At 40.7% G+C, this 16181-nt stretch overlaps 1 protein-coding gene across 2 annotated transcripts; it reads left to right on the top strand.

Annotated features, from left to right (window-relative positions):
• Positions 1-2901: 2901 nt before the first annotated feature.
• Positions 2902-15858, top strand: pgq (preproprotein pGQ). 2 transcript variants are annotated; one of them, XM_031903271.1, is made up of 5 exons: positions 2902-3009; positions 9828-9985; positions 12400-12468; positions 13164-13248; positions 15735-15858. In XM_031903271.1, the coding sequence occupies exons 2-4, from the start codon at positions 9829-9831 to the stop codon at positions 13226-13228; spliced, it is 291 nt and encodes a 96-aa protein (XP_031759131.1). In that variant the 5' UTR covers positions 2902-3009; position 9828; the 3' UTR covers positions 13229-13248; positions 15735-15858.
• The last annotated feature ends 323 nt before the right edge of the window (positions 15859-16181 follow it).

The raw sequence follows: 16181 nt of genomic DNA, 5'->3' as shown, positions 1-16181 counted from the left end.
GTGGGTATATGCATGTGTACACTTGGCAAATTGTGGGTTGTGTGTCTGTGTGTGTATGCAAGTATGTGAGAGTGCTGTGAATGTGCTAAAGCCCCCCCGATCCCCCAAAAATGTATGTGTGAGTAAGTGTAAATATGAGTGTGTATTAGTGTAACAAGTGTGTGTTTGTGTGTGTGTGTTACACTAACCTGGGGTAGTGGGCAGACAGATCCATCTGGAAGAGGACGAAGGTCAAAGGGATGAAGAGGAAACTGTCTTCTGTCATCATCCAGTGGGTGGTCGCCCTCCCTCCGCTCATTACTCAGAGGCTGGGGAACAATTAAGGAGCAAAGAAGCGGCTTTAAAAGCCTGGAAGTGCAGCAGAATGTAGAATCTACGATCTGTGCCACTTGGGTACTTTTATCCACAGAATGGAGATTCTACGTTCTGTGGCACTTAAAGCAGCCATTTTAGGAAATGTTTGTTATTTTTTTTCATGTTTACTGCTATGCAGCACTGCTGGCATTACAGGGAACCCACTATAGCGAGCCAGATATTATTCCAGGCACTGCTATTTAGACATGTGGAGAACAGTTGGCATCTTTGCATCTTGTTAAATAAACTGTACAACCAGGTCCTTCTGTGTGTGTGGGTCAAGACTTTATGCATACCACTCCTCCTCTGTCTTATTATATTCCGGTTCTCTCCAGCATCAGAGCACATCTTTGACAGGTCTTGGGATACATAGGTTAAAAAAAAATCTCTATTGAGCTTAACCTGCCTAACTGCTAGTTGATACAGAGGAAGACACACAAGAACCATCTGAAGCCTCTCCAATTTGCCTTGATGGTGAAAATTTCTTCCTGACTTCCAAGGTGGAAATCGGAATACTTTGTACTTATTGCTATTTTCGGTAGCACTGTATTTCCTTTCTTACTAAAAAGGCATCTAACCACTTCTTGAAGATATCTTAAAGATAATCTGCTATTACAACTGATTCAAGAAGAGAATTCCACAACTTCACCGTTCTCACTATAAAAAGCTCTTTATGAATATTGAGATTGAACCTCCATTTAAGGCATAAACAACCCCAACCTGGCCAGCCTTGTATCATAATTAAGATTTATTTTATAGCCTTTAGCAACTTAGTTGCCCTTTTTTGGACTCATATTCAATGATACAGTGCCTTACCAGTACTTGGTAAATTGGAAGAATTACCATCTCCTCCTGCAAATCTGTACCTCTTTTAACACAGCCCCTAGATCCTAGATTTGCCTAAAGCATTCCCATTAAGGGTATAAGTGGCTTCCATATTTTCATACCCAGTGCTTTTAGAAATGTGTGGGTTTTGTTAAATATACGTCAGTTCTCCATCAATTTAAGGGATGTACTTACATGTACAGAATTTTATTCTTCCTTAAGTTTGGTGTAACAACTCTTAGCTTCCTTCTTTTAGTAAGAGTGATGGGTGATAAGCATAAATGTTAAAAATCTCATTTGCAAAACTCAAAAGCTGTACAGCAATCAACACTTTTTACTAATTACTATGTTCCTTGTGACACATACTGCATAGATCCTTAACCTAATCATTTAGCTGCTCAGCATTTATTTAATAAGCAGAAGCGATGGATCAATTTTCTTGTGTTAAAAATTTCAAGTATTTTAGCTTTGTTAAAAATGAATGGAACAATGTCATTCTTGCTCTTGCTAACCACGCATGGGAATATTCTGTCACTTTTTTTTTAAATAAGCTAAAGTTTTGTCACATTTTTTTCTTAACCTTGAAAAATAGTAAATAGGCCTCTAAATCATAGGCATTCTTAAGACTAAGGACCCAGAAGGTCTGAATCGCATCAGGAGCGCCTTCGTGCCTGTGATTGTTCAGCAATGAAAGTTATATTTTTACCCAAGAATTTGAGATGGTGTGGGCAGTTTTGTTTGTTCCCTGTTGCTTTTAAAGATCCCACCCAGCACTCTGGCAACTTTTATGGTTTATGGATCAATGATCAGGCAAATACCGGATACTCTAACTATTCTGAGACTGTTCCTTTGTCATATAGCAAAGTGAAAATATTGAGTTATTATTTTAGCTCACCGATAAGACCCAATACCCAAGCAGAGCTTAGCTTGATAAATCTGCTCTGTGACTTTATCAATGAAACACAGAATGAGAAAGTCACATTATGCAGAAAATCTTTTGTCTTAATTGGCCTCCTGTATAGTAACTTCTAGGCCATGGGCACTCCTGCCCTTTACAGCAGTGTTTCTCATGGTTTTAGAGCATCAAAAACATTAAAAAAAATATATTGAATTAATTTGCAAAAGTACTAAGGACGGCTCTCTATGCAAATTAATATTAACTTTAATGAGGTGTTTGTGAAGTGGGGTGGCATTAGGGCTGCTGCCTTAGGCAGCTGCAACCCCTTAGAGCAGTGGTTCCTAACCTTTTTTGGACCAAGGACCGGTGCAAAATACTAAAACTTTTCCGCGGACCGGGGGGGGGGCACGATGAATTCACGTTCATCTGTGACTTTATATACGTGGTGCATCCATCTGCGCCTTTATACTCCTCCGAGCCTCTATATGTGCAGCGCACCACTTTTATACGTGCCTTCCTTCCGGCAGCGCTTAGTGTACGCCGCACGTTCTCCGCAGCAGGGAACAGAGGCAGCCCACTAGAAAGCCGTCCGCAGCCCGGTACTAGTCCGCGGACTAGTGGCCATTTGGGGACCCCTGCCTTAGAGCATCCCTGGAAAAACAACTTTTGTAGCATCACCAAGCTCTCTGTTGCCAACAGGATTTAGTTTGAATACACACACTAAATTCTGTGGAGGACGCTTTTAGTGCAAATAATTTGTTGTCAATTTATAGCATCTAAACATAAATGAAGCTTCATTTTTCATCACGTCTTGCAAACAGGTGATCAGAGCGAACTATATAAGATTCAGTGGAACTCAGAGAGGCAGAGCAAAAACTCTGAACAGACAACCTTGCCACTTCTGTAACAGAAAGAGACCTCCATTTGGAAAGGTAAACTGCTCTTCCTTGTTATTCCTGCAATATGCATTACTGAATCCCATTGCCCTTTGGTTCTATCTATGTAAGGTACTTAGGTTTATTGATGGGAAGATCATCTGAAGAGAAAAATAATTTATGATACAAACTTTAACTCATTTTGTTATGATTCCCCTCAAATCCTTTATCAATGTAGCTAGATGCACTTTTACACAGTATAAATTAAACTGTCTTTTGAAGTTGTGTATTTTTAAAAGTTTGCAATGGTTTTAAAGGTTTGCAATGTAATTTTTACTCACATTTTGGTTTTAAAAAAGGATGTAAAAAGCCTACAGGTGTTGTCGGTAAGACAGCTACTGCCATAGGTGGATTTTCAATAAGGCTTGGGGAGGCTAAGTCTTTGCAAACCTGCCTTGCACCTAAAAAAATGAAAAATCCTCACCCTGTAACTGACTACTCTGGTACTTTAAAAAGTGGAATGCTTCTTACCTTCATGCAAGCTCTGGTTCTGTTGTGAACAGCTGTGCCCTGATTGGATCTTTGTCTTTGTGGATTCTCCAATCAGAGTGCAGTTCACTTGACAGACAGTAAAATGAACCAACCAAACTACAGATGTTGTGAGGCTGGGTAAAGATTTCCAAAAGCAGAAATGAAGACCAATAAAAAAAGATTTGTAAGTTGTAAGCTTTGCCAAAGCTGCACACTTACTTAGAACGTTTTCTACAGATTTCATCCCACAGGTACTATACTTTTTACTATATTAAGGCTGATGTAGGGACCCATAGGGTTAAGCTCCCTATGGCTTTAAAACCGTACCTCTTCATATCTATGCTGTTGCTGGGCAAAGTCCTTTGTACAAGTTCACAGTTATGTAACTATTACCTATTGCATACCCCCCAACTGTCCCGCATTACAGAAATGCAGAACATTCAATGAACTATCCTGGACAGCGGAATGCGCTGGCTTGAGCCGAGCGCTCTGGCTCCAACTCGTTCTGTGGCTCCTGCTTCTTATTCAGCTCCTCGTACGGCGGCGACAAGCCCTTTTATAAGGTTGCGTCTGTGAGTACGTGTAACGTCACGCACGGGGCGCAACCTTATTAAAGGGCCTGTCGCCGCCGTAGAAGGAGCCACATAAGGAGCAGGAGCCACAAGAAGCAGCGTTTATGGGGGGCACTGGCTATTGGAGGTACTCTCTATGGGGGTAATTGGGGGCTACTGTGTATGGGGGGTACTGTCTATGGGGGCAATTGGATGCTACTGAGTATAGAGGCACTGTGTATGGGGGTACTGTTTATGGGGGCAGTTGGGGGCACTGTCTATGGGGCACTGTGTATGGGGGGTACTGTCTATGGGGGCACTGTATATGGGGGCAATTGGGGGCACTTTCTATGGGGGCATTGTGTATGGGGGTACTTTCTATGGGGGCACTGTGTATGGGGGATACTGTCTGTGGGACAAATGGGGCACTGTGTATAGGGGGCACTGTCTATTGGGCCATTGGGGGCACTATTTCAACTATTTAAAAAATGAATTTAAAAAATGGGGTGTGGTAATTGGGGCGTGGTGACAAAAGTGGGCGTGGTCACACAATTTGCACCGCTGCGCGCGCCAAATCTTTTTGTCCCTTTTCAAATGTTGGGAGGTATGCCTATTGCTTTATTTTGGTTGACCACACCCCTGGCAGCCTCATATAGTGTCTAGCAAGGAGGTGTGGCTTCCTCTTTGGCTGCCTCTGTCTTCCAGTGTAAAGCTCCACTGAGCTTGGGGGCAGATCTAAGCCCCAGTCAAGCCATCCTGCCCCGGAGAGTTACCATGCACTCTGGAGAAGTCGGGGACAGGGCCCCGTGAAGGAGGAGAAGCAAGCATGGCAGACAGGGCCGCCATCAGAAATCACGGGGCCCCTCACAACAAAATTTTCTGGGCCCCACCCACCCAAGCCCCCAATGGCCCCTCCCACACCCCCAATGGCCCCTCCTATCAATACAAGGGACACACAGGCATTGGTAGCGAGGGCCCACTAAAACCTTGGTAGCCAGGGCCCCCCTAAAACATTTGTGGCCAAGGATTACGTTTTGCATTAGTGCCAGTGCCACTAAAACATTGCTAGCCTGCCCAGGGCCCCCTAAAACATTGGTGGTCCTCCCCCAGTGTCCCCCATACAATGGCCCGCTCTCCGCTGCTTCTTGCCACTCCCCCCCCACCCCCCAGAATCCTCCTGCTTCTTCCAGGGACCCCAAGCATCCTGCTGCTTCCTTCAGGGGCCCCCCCAAGCATCCTCCACCTTCCCCCAGGGCCCCCCCAAACATCCTCCACCTTCCCCCAGGCCCCCCCCAAACATCCTCCACCTTCCCCCAGGGCCCCCCAAGCATCTTCCCCCAGGCCCCCCCAAACATCCTCCACCTTCCCCCCAGGCCCCCCCCAAACATCCTCCACCTTCCCCCCAGCCCCCCCCCAAACATCCTCCACCTTCCCCCAGGGCCCCTCCAAGCATCTTCCGCCTTCCCCCAGGGCCCCCCCAAGCATCTTTCACATTCCCCCAGGCCCCCCCCAAACATCCTACACCTTCCCCTAGGGCCACCCCAAGAATCCTCCAGTCCCCCCCACCGCCCCCCCCCCCCCCCCGCTGCCAGCATCTTTTGTCCAGGGCCCGGGCGTTTAAAGGGGGCCCGGCCGGGCTCTGTTACTGTTGGTATCCGCTGTGATGTCCCGAACTCGCCGCTACATGTGCGCTTTTATAGGGTTGCGCCCCGTGCGTGTGACGTCAGTACGCACAGGGCGCAACCTTAGAAAAGCGCACACGCAGCAGGGAGTTCGGGACATCAAAGCGGATACCAACAGTAACAGAGCCCGGCCGGGCCCCCTTTAAACGCCCGGGACAACTGTCCCCCCTGTGCCCCCCTGATGGCGGCCCTGATGGCAGACATTGTCATTGCACTCTCTAGGAGAGTGAGGTAGTCAGACTCAGCTAACAAGAGCAGCTCAGCTCCACCAGGATAATAGTTCTGAAAGTACTCTTTCCATTCGGCAATGTTGCCTCAATGTAGGGCCACGGAGTAGAGATAGGAGACAGGCCAGAATAAACCCTGATCCCTATTCACACGGAGGACTCTCACGCTAGGGGTTATCAACTACACCCTTGCTCCCATGGTTTCTTCCATATAGCGAAGGCTCATCCTGTCTAAGAGAGGCGCATGTACCCCATGCACTAAACCATACTAGCCTGGGTTTTAACTATTTCATGGCCAAATAGGGGTTACACTGACTTACTGGCTATTGTTCATTTTTAAATAGTTAAGGCAGAGCCCTCATGAGACTGGCTAGGATAGAAACCTATGTTTTGTTGACAAACAAACAAAGTTGGAAAAACAGGAGGAACTGATAGGTAGTTGCTGAAAATCTGTTTGAGATTAGTTTTAGTTCGGTCTGTGTATGGCCCATCTTTAGACTCCCCCCCAAAAAACTTACCATCTGCCTATGGCTACTGCAACAATCTATGTTAACTGCAAGCCCCATAGGGATATAACAAGAGAGGGATGCAGCAGTGTCACTTAACCTGCAGTGATGTGACAGTTCCCTAGATGTGTGCCTCCACTGGAATTGTGTCAGTGATATGAAAGGTACCGGGTAAAGTTTTTTGTACCATGTTAGCCATTAATAAGGGTAATGGGTCCACAAAGTTTGAATGTTGGGATCCTTCCCCTCTTATAGAATAGGATTCTAGGGTCAATGGAAACGCATCCGCCCTTGGAGAATAGGCTTCACTTACACAGTAGGGGAAGGTTAATGCTTTTCCATCCCCTTAAAGGAACAGTAACACCAAAAAATGAAAGTGTATAAAAGTAACTAAAATATAATGTGCTGCTGCCCTGCACTGGTAAACGTTGTGTGTTTACTTCAGAAAGTCTACTATAATTTATATAAATAAGCTGCTATGTTGCCATGGGGGCAGCCATTCAAAGGGGAAAAGGCACAGGCACATAGCAGATAACAGATAAAACACTATTGTATTCTACAGAACTTATCTGTTATCTGCTATGTAACTGTAATAAAAAAAGCCTTACCGGCACGGCGGGAACGGCCGCCGCGCTGTCCTCTCCCTGCGCTGGCTTCCTCCTAGTGTGCGCGCAGGGCAAGAGTGCATTATATATTTATTACTTTAAAGCTCTTTCATTTTTTAGTGTTACTGTTCCTTTAACTATTTTTGTTTTTGCTTCATGGAATTTTTAAATAGGCTTAATTTTGCCACCCTTGTTAAACAGACTCAATGTAAAACTCATATGAACTACTGGTCTAAGTTTTATTTCATTGTGACTCTTCTTTGTAATCAGTAAATCCTGTAATATCCTGTAAATTATATCTAATTAATGTCATCAGTTAGAATCAGTGCTTAGTGATGTAATTTCTGTCAAATGACTCAATGAAATTTGTGTATTCTAATAAATAAAGTACCCCCTATTGTAAAATATGAAGGTATTAGAAGTCACTTCAGAGTTCCATGACTTGTATAAACACACTTAGGGGCAGATTTGCTAAAAATTAGGGATGCACCAAATCCAGTATTCTGCTTTCTTTAGCAGGATTCGGATTCACGCTCCTGGCCGAACCAAATCCAAACCAAGTCCGAACACTTAAAATCACATGACTTTTTGTCACAAAACAGACGTTTTTTTTTAGAAACTCACATAAACTCCTGAGAATTTTTTGATTAAAAAAAATGTGATCAGTGGTGAATTTATTCATGTCATGATAATTTTTAAGTTGATCGTACAAAAGATTTTCAAAAAATTACAGCATTTTGGTGAAAGTTTTATGAGGATTTTAAGAATATATTGCCATTTCACAAAAAATCATGAAATTTAAATGGCCGTTCATTTCCATGAATCCTCTTTATTTTTCCCAAACAGGAAGTGCTCCAGCGGCTAGGAGCATTGCCGCTCATTCTTGGAAAACAATAATATGTTTAAGTTTCACTTGAAACTGGGTGAAATAGAAAAAAATGATTGGATTACCTTCCCCTTTAAACTGTGTGAAATAAAAAAACATAGATGGGAATAACTACCCCTTGAAACTGTGTAAAACAGAAAACAATGATGGGATTAATTTCCCCTTGAAACTGTAAATAGAAAACAATGATGGGATTAACTTCCCATTGAAACTATATGAAATAGAAAATAATGGGTTTAACTTCCATTTGAAAGTGTGTGATTAACTTCCCCTTGAAAGTATGTTAAACAGAAAACAATAATGCTTTTTACTTCCCCTTAAAAAATGTGTCAAGGACAGGCTGTAACTGAATATTCTACAATTATAAGCATCCATAGCACTCAATGGTTCTCGGCAGCTTTAAGGTATAAGGGTTGATTAACTAAAGTGCGATAAGTGTTATCGCATGCTTTTTTGTGTTAAAATTGACTTGAAAAAAATGCGCGATTCGCTAAAGTATTATCGCATGCATTAAGTCGCATATTACGTGCGTTAAATAGCGTGCAACCGAATGTGTTAATTTTACCGCATTGCATTAATTCACAAGCAGAAATAACACTAACGCATGATTCACAAACACTTACACGCGCTAAATATCGCATTAGTCTATGCGAAAATTAACCCCTACTTGGGGCAGGCGGTAATTATAGAAAAGTACAGTTAATGAGCTTTTGGCAACACAATATGGACTTTGCAGTGGGATTTATTCAAGTCTGTGTTGGCCCTAGAGTGATGCAGCCGCCAGTTTGCAGGGAAATGGTCATTTTCAAAAAAAGTAGTTTTACGAGCGTAATGGTGTGTATGGCTAATATGGCGCGCGTGAGATAAGTAGCTCTTGTGCATTAATTAGCGCGCATTGCGTTGAATACCGCACGAAAATAGTCTTTGCGACTTAAATAATGCAAACAGCATCGCGTCTAAATTAACGCAAATATACTTTAAGTGAATCGTGTTAAGACGCGAAAAATAAGACGCGATAACATTTTTAACGCATGCTATAAATAGCACTCGTTTTATCGCACTTTAATGAATCAACCCTATAGCGTCTTGGGAAAACATGTTTTTTTCAAAATGCATGAATTAATCTGTTTCTCAAAAATGCTATTTAATTTTAAAATTTTACATTGGGCTAGCCATATTCTTCATTTCCCAGCATGCTACAGCCATGTGACTTGTGCTTCAGTTTTTTACTGCTGAGCTTCAAGTTGGAGTGATATCACCCCCTTCCCAGCAGCCGATCAGCAGAACAATGGGAAGTAGTAAGATTGCAGCTCCCAGTAGGTATCGGCATAGCACTCAATAGTAAATAATCCAAGTCCGGCTTGGGACTCCTCCAGTTACATGGGAGTAGGAGAAACAATAGGTTACCTGAAAGCAGTTCTAATGTGTAGCACTGGCTCCTTCTGAGAGCTCAGAATCAGGCACAATATACTGAGATGGCGCCTACACACCAATATTACAGCTAAAAAAATACATTTATTGGTTAAAGAATAAAATTTTAAATGGCAATGTTTATTTTCAATGTTGTAATACACATACACACAAAATACACATAAGTAAATGTTGAAAAAACTAAACATTAAAACAAAATCGAGCTTTTCACAGAAAACCTTAGTAAATAGGTCCCTTAGGCTTTGGCCTTGTGCTTTTTATACAGTTATGTAACTGCTTGGTGACTTGTAATATCCTTATATTTTACAATAAAGGGTACATTATTCACTATATAAATCAATAATTACAGTATTGTTTATAAAATCCATTTTACTTGTGCTCGAAATGTGATTTATAATAAATGCAACAACTTTACAGCAAGAATTTATGACTTGGTGCTATGATTTTTTCTCTCAGAATGTTGAAAGGAATATTCCTCTGTGTATTACTTGCTGTGCTCTCTGCAAACTCAATGGCACAGCCAGTAGGCTCTGCAGACCCAGATGAGATGATTGAACGAGAAGTTCGGGGACTCCTTTCTAATGTCGCAGGTCTTTTGAAACAATTTGCAAAAGGTAAGGTAACATATGATTAAAATTGTACCCTTACATACCTCCCAACAGTTAAAAAATTAGAAGAGGGAGAAAAAGAAATGGCATGGAAAATTCTTTGGACCACACCCATTTTTGTGACTACACCACTCGCATTTTGCAAAATTTGGCAGGTTATGTAGAGTTTGAACACAATTCTGGAGGTTTTGGGGTCTTGTTTTATGCTTTATTACAGTTTTGCAAATGAAGGTAAAATTGCCCTTTAAGATGCAAGTCTCAGTTCCCCCATGAGACCTGTTTATCTTATTAGTTACAACTGTAGGTGGAGTGTTGAGTATTCTGAGCTCTCTGCCAAAAGCCTTCTGTTCAGTGCAGAATCAAAGGGAAATGAGGGACTTTTCAATAAGAATCTGGGAATGCAGGCTGAGCTGTTAAAATCAGGACTGTTCTGCGAAAATCGGGACAGTTGGGAGGCATGTCCTTATAACTAGTAAAAGGTGCAGACATTCTACAACATTTAAGAAAGAATATTGCTATTATTTTCCAAAAGGTTACAATGCACACAATATATTTTTGGAACTCCTACATCCTAAATACTGAGCCAAAATTGTTTTACTGTTTGAGCAAAACCACACTTTGTAGTTTTTAGCAATTTGATTATAAATGACACAGACTGCTTGTCCTGGTTTAGTCTGCCTTTTAGGAATTATCCGGTGCCTCACATAGTATTACGTCGTAAACTAAAAAAAATTGATTGGTGAAAATTTACTCAGAGTGAAACACCTGAACAGTTTAGATTCCCCAGGTCACTGTGCCCCAGCCTGATGCCTACTGCCCTGCTTCTTCCTTCTTGTCAGGGACACAGTACCTTCTTACAGACTTTCAGCATATTGGCCAGACATGCATTCAAGGAACATTAGGCCCTATCTCACCTAGTCCCTCTTCCACTGGGTCCCACTGGGCGAGGTACCACTGGGGCACGGGTCCCCCTCTCTCCATGTTGGAATCCTTAACTGCTTGTTCACCAAGAAAATTTGAAGCATTAGAAGAGTTAAAAAAGTTACACTGTTACTCACTTATACATTGTATGTAAAGTCTATTACATTCTAAGTGAATTAGCAATATCAGTGATTAGCACACCTAATCTGTATTTGAATCACTATATATATCAAACAAAGTGACATTAGAATTAAACCCACATGTGATCAAGGGACACTCATTTCCCAGAGTATGAAATTGAGTTTAAAACGTAGCTTGTATTAGATAAAATAGTAAAAAAAACACTTAAATATAAGGGTCTTCTCAAAAACAAGAAAAGATACTTAAATGATGAATCTATCAAGATCTGAAATGTATTATAAGGGATTTCAACAGGGGCCTCACAACCATATATTTAACACCATCATTAGGAACATATAATGTATTGCAATGGTGGGTTAATTACAACTCTTGTGGCATCACACAGAGTTACCCACAATCTCTCTTGTTTAATTGTCATCCTACATCAGGCCTACTGGCCCTTAATGTCTAATGCTTCATGGTTTTTGTGTTTTTCATAATAACATACAAGATAAAGTCTGACCCTAACCCACCCTGTCTCAACCCAGCATTCCCTCATTGGACAGAGGGTGGCTTGTGACCTGCTAAAAACTGTTGCTCCAGATTAAACCTGCACCAGACTAAACCGGTGGTGGATCCTGCCGGTTTTTCAAGCCAGCCCATACAAAACTACCATGCAGAATAGGCCAATGTGTGGCAACCTTAATAATCAACAAACTTTGGAAAATAAAACATCTTTTACAACATAGCTGTAATTAAGGCAAGCTTCTTTATATAATGGAACCTGGTGGTGCATAAGGCCCCTGGAGCATGGGAATATTTGAGATGCTAGGCAAATTCTAGTGAAAGGTGAATAAGCTGTAAGGCTAAACACAGTAGCACAGGTTGAGATTGGAAGGCAGGATTGACAAAAGGCTAGCAACAGGCAGGGGGAATCCAGGAGGGTATATAAAGAAGGTAATTTTTAGGGACACTTGCCAGTCATCATGGAACAGTATATGTGAAGAACTAGAGAAGCATTTATGTCTGGCCCACCCACCCACTTGCTTTAATGTTAATTCAAATAAAATTGATATTGTTGCAGTTGTGATTGGTTGTTTTAGCTAGGAACACTACAGTAAACTAATTTCATTGGTAAGCTCCTGTTATTAGAGAAGGAGAAGAAGCCTATACTATAATAGTGTATTCATTTTTGTTGCATTAGAACAAACTTGTCTGTGCCATCAAAATGTTTGAGAGTTTTCCTAATTTGTAAATGTTTCAGAGTTTTAAATCATTAATTACAATTACACATAAAATCTAAACCTAGGCCCCCTTTATTTCTAGTTTTGTTCATTACAATTTTTCTTTATCAGTTTATTTTTCTCTTCCTTATTTAGGTGGTGTAAATGCTGTATTGAACCCAAAACGAGAAGCAATGTCTGTCAACAATGATGGCTTCAATTCTGGTGATTATAGTTCTGTTTATACCTATGAGAGGTAGCGTTGAACAAAAGCATGTGCGGCTACATCAGAACATGCCCTTATGTCATATATCACTTTTCTTATTTAGCATAAACAGTGGGATAGAGCACAACACTGTGTAACACCCAGGAAGGAAGGGGGGTTAAGTGATATCCTTCTAGCCACAGCTGCTTCCAAGTAGAACTTTGTTTAACATGACATTTAAAGAGGCAGGCTTATTGTTGTGAGGAGAAAGACTTAAAAGTTCAGAAGGAGAGATGTATGTTTAGAAGGAAAACATAGAACTGTTTTTATGTTGCACGGCTCCTGAAAGAGAACAGAAGCCTAAGATGTGTATTCCTATTCCCTTCACTGAAAAAATCAGAAGACTTCTATGTTTTGCTTCTAAATGTACCTCTCCCTGACTGTACAGTTAATAGAACTGACAAGCAGGTGGTGCTGTTGTTACAAAATACATTATATTGACCATTAATAAAAACTTAAATAGCTCTGAAACTGAAAACAAAAACAAAAAATAATGTAAATCACAAAAGAGCTTAGCAAAGCACCCTGAGCAATTTTGCATAACATTTTTAAGGTTTACTTACCCTTTAACATTTGGAAATATTATATTTTTTTTAGTCCCTTATGTTTGTTGTTTGTCAGTACCTTGTATTTCAGTATAGTCTTTTTTTAACAGTTCATTCCAAGAGATTTATTGGGGCACTTCTTGGTCCATTGTTGAATTTGCTTAAGGGAAGATAACTAATTGAAGACATTCGCTGGTAAGTAGATTCAGTTTTTTTCTCTAAGGGGCAGAAGAAAAGAGTGCAGGTACATCGTATTCCTGCCTTCTGTTGTATATCTAAAAATACTACTGATCCAGTCAGTTTTCTACTTAAGAATATATGCAGAAGGACACCCATATAGATAATCACATTTTCTTTTTCCATTGCTTCTTGGACAAGCAGGATAATTTGAAATAGACTTCTTTTAGATTGTAAGCTCTTTTGAGCAGGGCCCTCTTCACCTCTTATATTGATTATTAGTTGTTCTGTCTGCTCATTGTATGCACACATTTATTGTGCAGTGCTGTGCAATCTGTTTGTGTTTTACAAATTTGTGTTAATATAATGACTATGAAAAAAAGATTACTTAACACCTGATCTATCCATACTTACCAGTGTTTAGGATTTAAACACACAGTATATGCATCATATAACCATATTGAATGTATAAAAGGAATTGTTATAGAATCAATCCAGTTTCAAAGTTACATACTGCGGAAATTCGCTGCAAATCCATGCCTGGAGAAAAAATTCGCTCATCACTACTGATGATTAAATAACTGCATATTATGCCATTTGGCCACTCATGTATATGGCTAAATGCACCAACCAGGCAGGCCAAAGTGCTGGAAGAATTATTGACTAGTCATGGGACAGGCTCACAGTGAGCAGTTAAAAAAAATAGCTTTTTTGCCCATTTTGGAAATTTACAGTGCAGCACTATACATTCTGATCTGTTGGATGAAGCGGTTACAGTCATAAAAGTGTGCTAAAATGTACTTATTCTCCTTTGTGTGCATATTGATCATTATGTCCCAAAAAATCCCATACAAGTGAATACAGAGATGACTGTAGTGAACTTTCATTTCATACATAAGTTTGGAAAAACAAGGGATCAGTAAGGAGAGCAGCACATACAGTATAATATCTAGAAGCAAAGCTTAAAGGAACAGTAACACCAAAAAATTAAAGAGTTTTAAAGAAAATGAAATATAATGTACTGTTGCCCTGCACTGGTAAAAGTTGTGTGTTTGCTACAGTAACTCTACTATAGTTTATATATAATAAGCTGCTGTGTAGCCCCGGGGGCAGCCATACGAGCAGGAAAAAAGGAGAAAAGGCACAGGTTACATAGCAGATAACGAATAAGCTCTGTAGAATACAATAGTGTTTTATCTGTTATTTGCTATGTTCCTGTGCCTTTTCTCCTTTGAATGGCTGCCCCCATGGCTACATAGCTGCATTCTTTATATAAACTATAGTAGTGTTTCTGAGGAAAACACACCAGTTGTACCAGTGCAGGGCAACAGTACATTATATTGTAATTTCTTTTATACACTTGAATTTTTTGGTGTTACTGTTCCTTTAACAAAGAAGCTGTTTAAAGCCACCGGTGACACTTGTATTTATCACCTTGCATTCATGCCAGGTTTGTCATCCTAATCTATTTAGATCTGACAAACTGTACCAGAAACACAGTTTCTCTAGGTTAAACTTCCTTTTGTGTCATTTAACGTGGCCATACACGCACCGATATTATCGTACGAAACCTCGTTTCGTACGATAATTGGTGCGTGTATGGTATGTCAGCGAGCCGACCGATGTCGCAGGAAGCTGCTGAAATCGGTCGGCTCGTCGATCGGCCAGGTTAGAAAATTTTGATCGGGCGCCATAGAAGGCGCCTGACCAAAATTCTCCCTTCAGAGCTGAATCGGCAGAAGGAGGTAGAAATCCTATTGTTTCTACCTCCTTACCTGCCAATTCAGCCCTGAATGGTGTGTGGCGGATCTGACGATGTTTCGTGCGACCGATGGTCGTACGAAACATCGTCAGATCGCCACGTGTATGGCCAGCTTTACTGCTAGACATTTTTGTGTATATTTCCATATTATACCCTAGGTGCATAAATATAATATTAACTTTAATTTAACAGGTTACAGTTTTACTAAAGAAGGTGAAATTTCCCTTTAAGCTGAGTCTCAGTTCCCCAAGACTCTTGCTTATCTTATTAGTTGCAATTGTATCTAAGTGCAGGGGTTGTATATTTTGGGCTCTGCCAAATGTCTCCTTATCTCATTCAGTTTGTGATACTTTTTAACTTTTTCTGGCCTAAGCTTTCACTGTGGGACATTTCAATAAGGATCCTGGACAGTGGCTGAGCTGTAAAAATCAGGACTGTCCCGCAAGAAGAGGGACAGTTAGGAGGGTATGCAGTTACCTCACCTACAGCATACAATTAGTAATTCCTTTGGTTCAGTCTGCTAGGAGTATAGACATTAAAGCAAACACCCTATTGTTGGCTATGGGTAATGGAACATGTTCAGTTTAGGGCCAAAGTCAGTAAACTGAGTGACCTAAAGTAACATTACACCTGTGATCTACTAAAGCTATTCATATATTGCTGTAGCATAGCACTTTTTCTGTTGAACATTTTATGGTGTTATTTTCTGCCAAAAAATGACAATGTATTCCCCTCTCACTAGGTATGGTAAATGAATAAAATGGCCAGATTTATCTTGAAAGTGACAGTGCTGAAGATTCTTCAGACCTAAAAAATATACCCCTCTTCCTGTCCAGAGAAAATAAAATAAATATCAGCCAAACTTGTGGATGCTTTATTGTGTCTTAGATGTTACAGTGTGTCTGTTGTTCTATTATCTATTTCATTTTACATCAAAATCACATATCAGATAGCTATCTTACAATTCCTCCTTATCAAGTAAGACACAGAAAGCCGGAGGGTCATAATAATTGTTGAGATACCAGCTAATGTCCCCTTTTCATACCGCAGGCATGGCAACTGTAGGAAGATTATGCTTACCAACAAAAAGGATATTTCTTCCTAAATACCCCTTTGTAAAAATTAGAGGATTAGGTCTTTCAAAAGAAGAGCAATTATCCAAAATAAATTACAAAGACAATGTATCTAA

This window comes from Xenopus tropicalis, chromosome 6 (assembly GCF_000004195.4).
Source record: "Xenopus tropicalis strain Nigerian chromosome 6, UCB_Xtro_10.0, whole genome shotgun sequence".
In the NCBI taxonomy this organism is placed as follows: Eukaryota; Metazoa; Chordata; class Amphibia; order Anura; family Pipidae; genus Xenopus; species Xenopus tropicalis.
Note: the sequence above shows the minus strand (reverse complement) of the source record. Positions and strands in the feature narration are given on the sequence as shown.

Coding starts and splice junctions, on each gene's coding strand:
- pgq (XM_031903271.1), top strand. CDS start 9,829: ATGTTGAAAGGAATATTCCTCTGTGTATTACTTGCTGTGCTCTCTGCA. Junction 9,986..12,399: donor TTTGAAACAATTTGCAAAAG/GTAAGGTAACAT, acceptor TTCCTTATTTAG/GTGGTGTAAATGCTGTATTG. Junction 12,469..13,163: donor CAATGATGGCTTCAATTCTG/GTGATTATAGTT, acceptor TTTTTTTAACAG/TTCATTCCAAGAGATTTATT.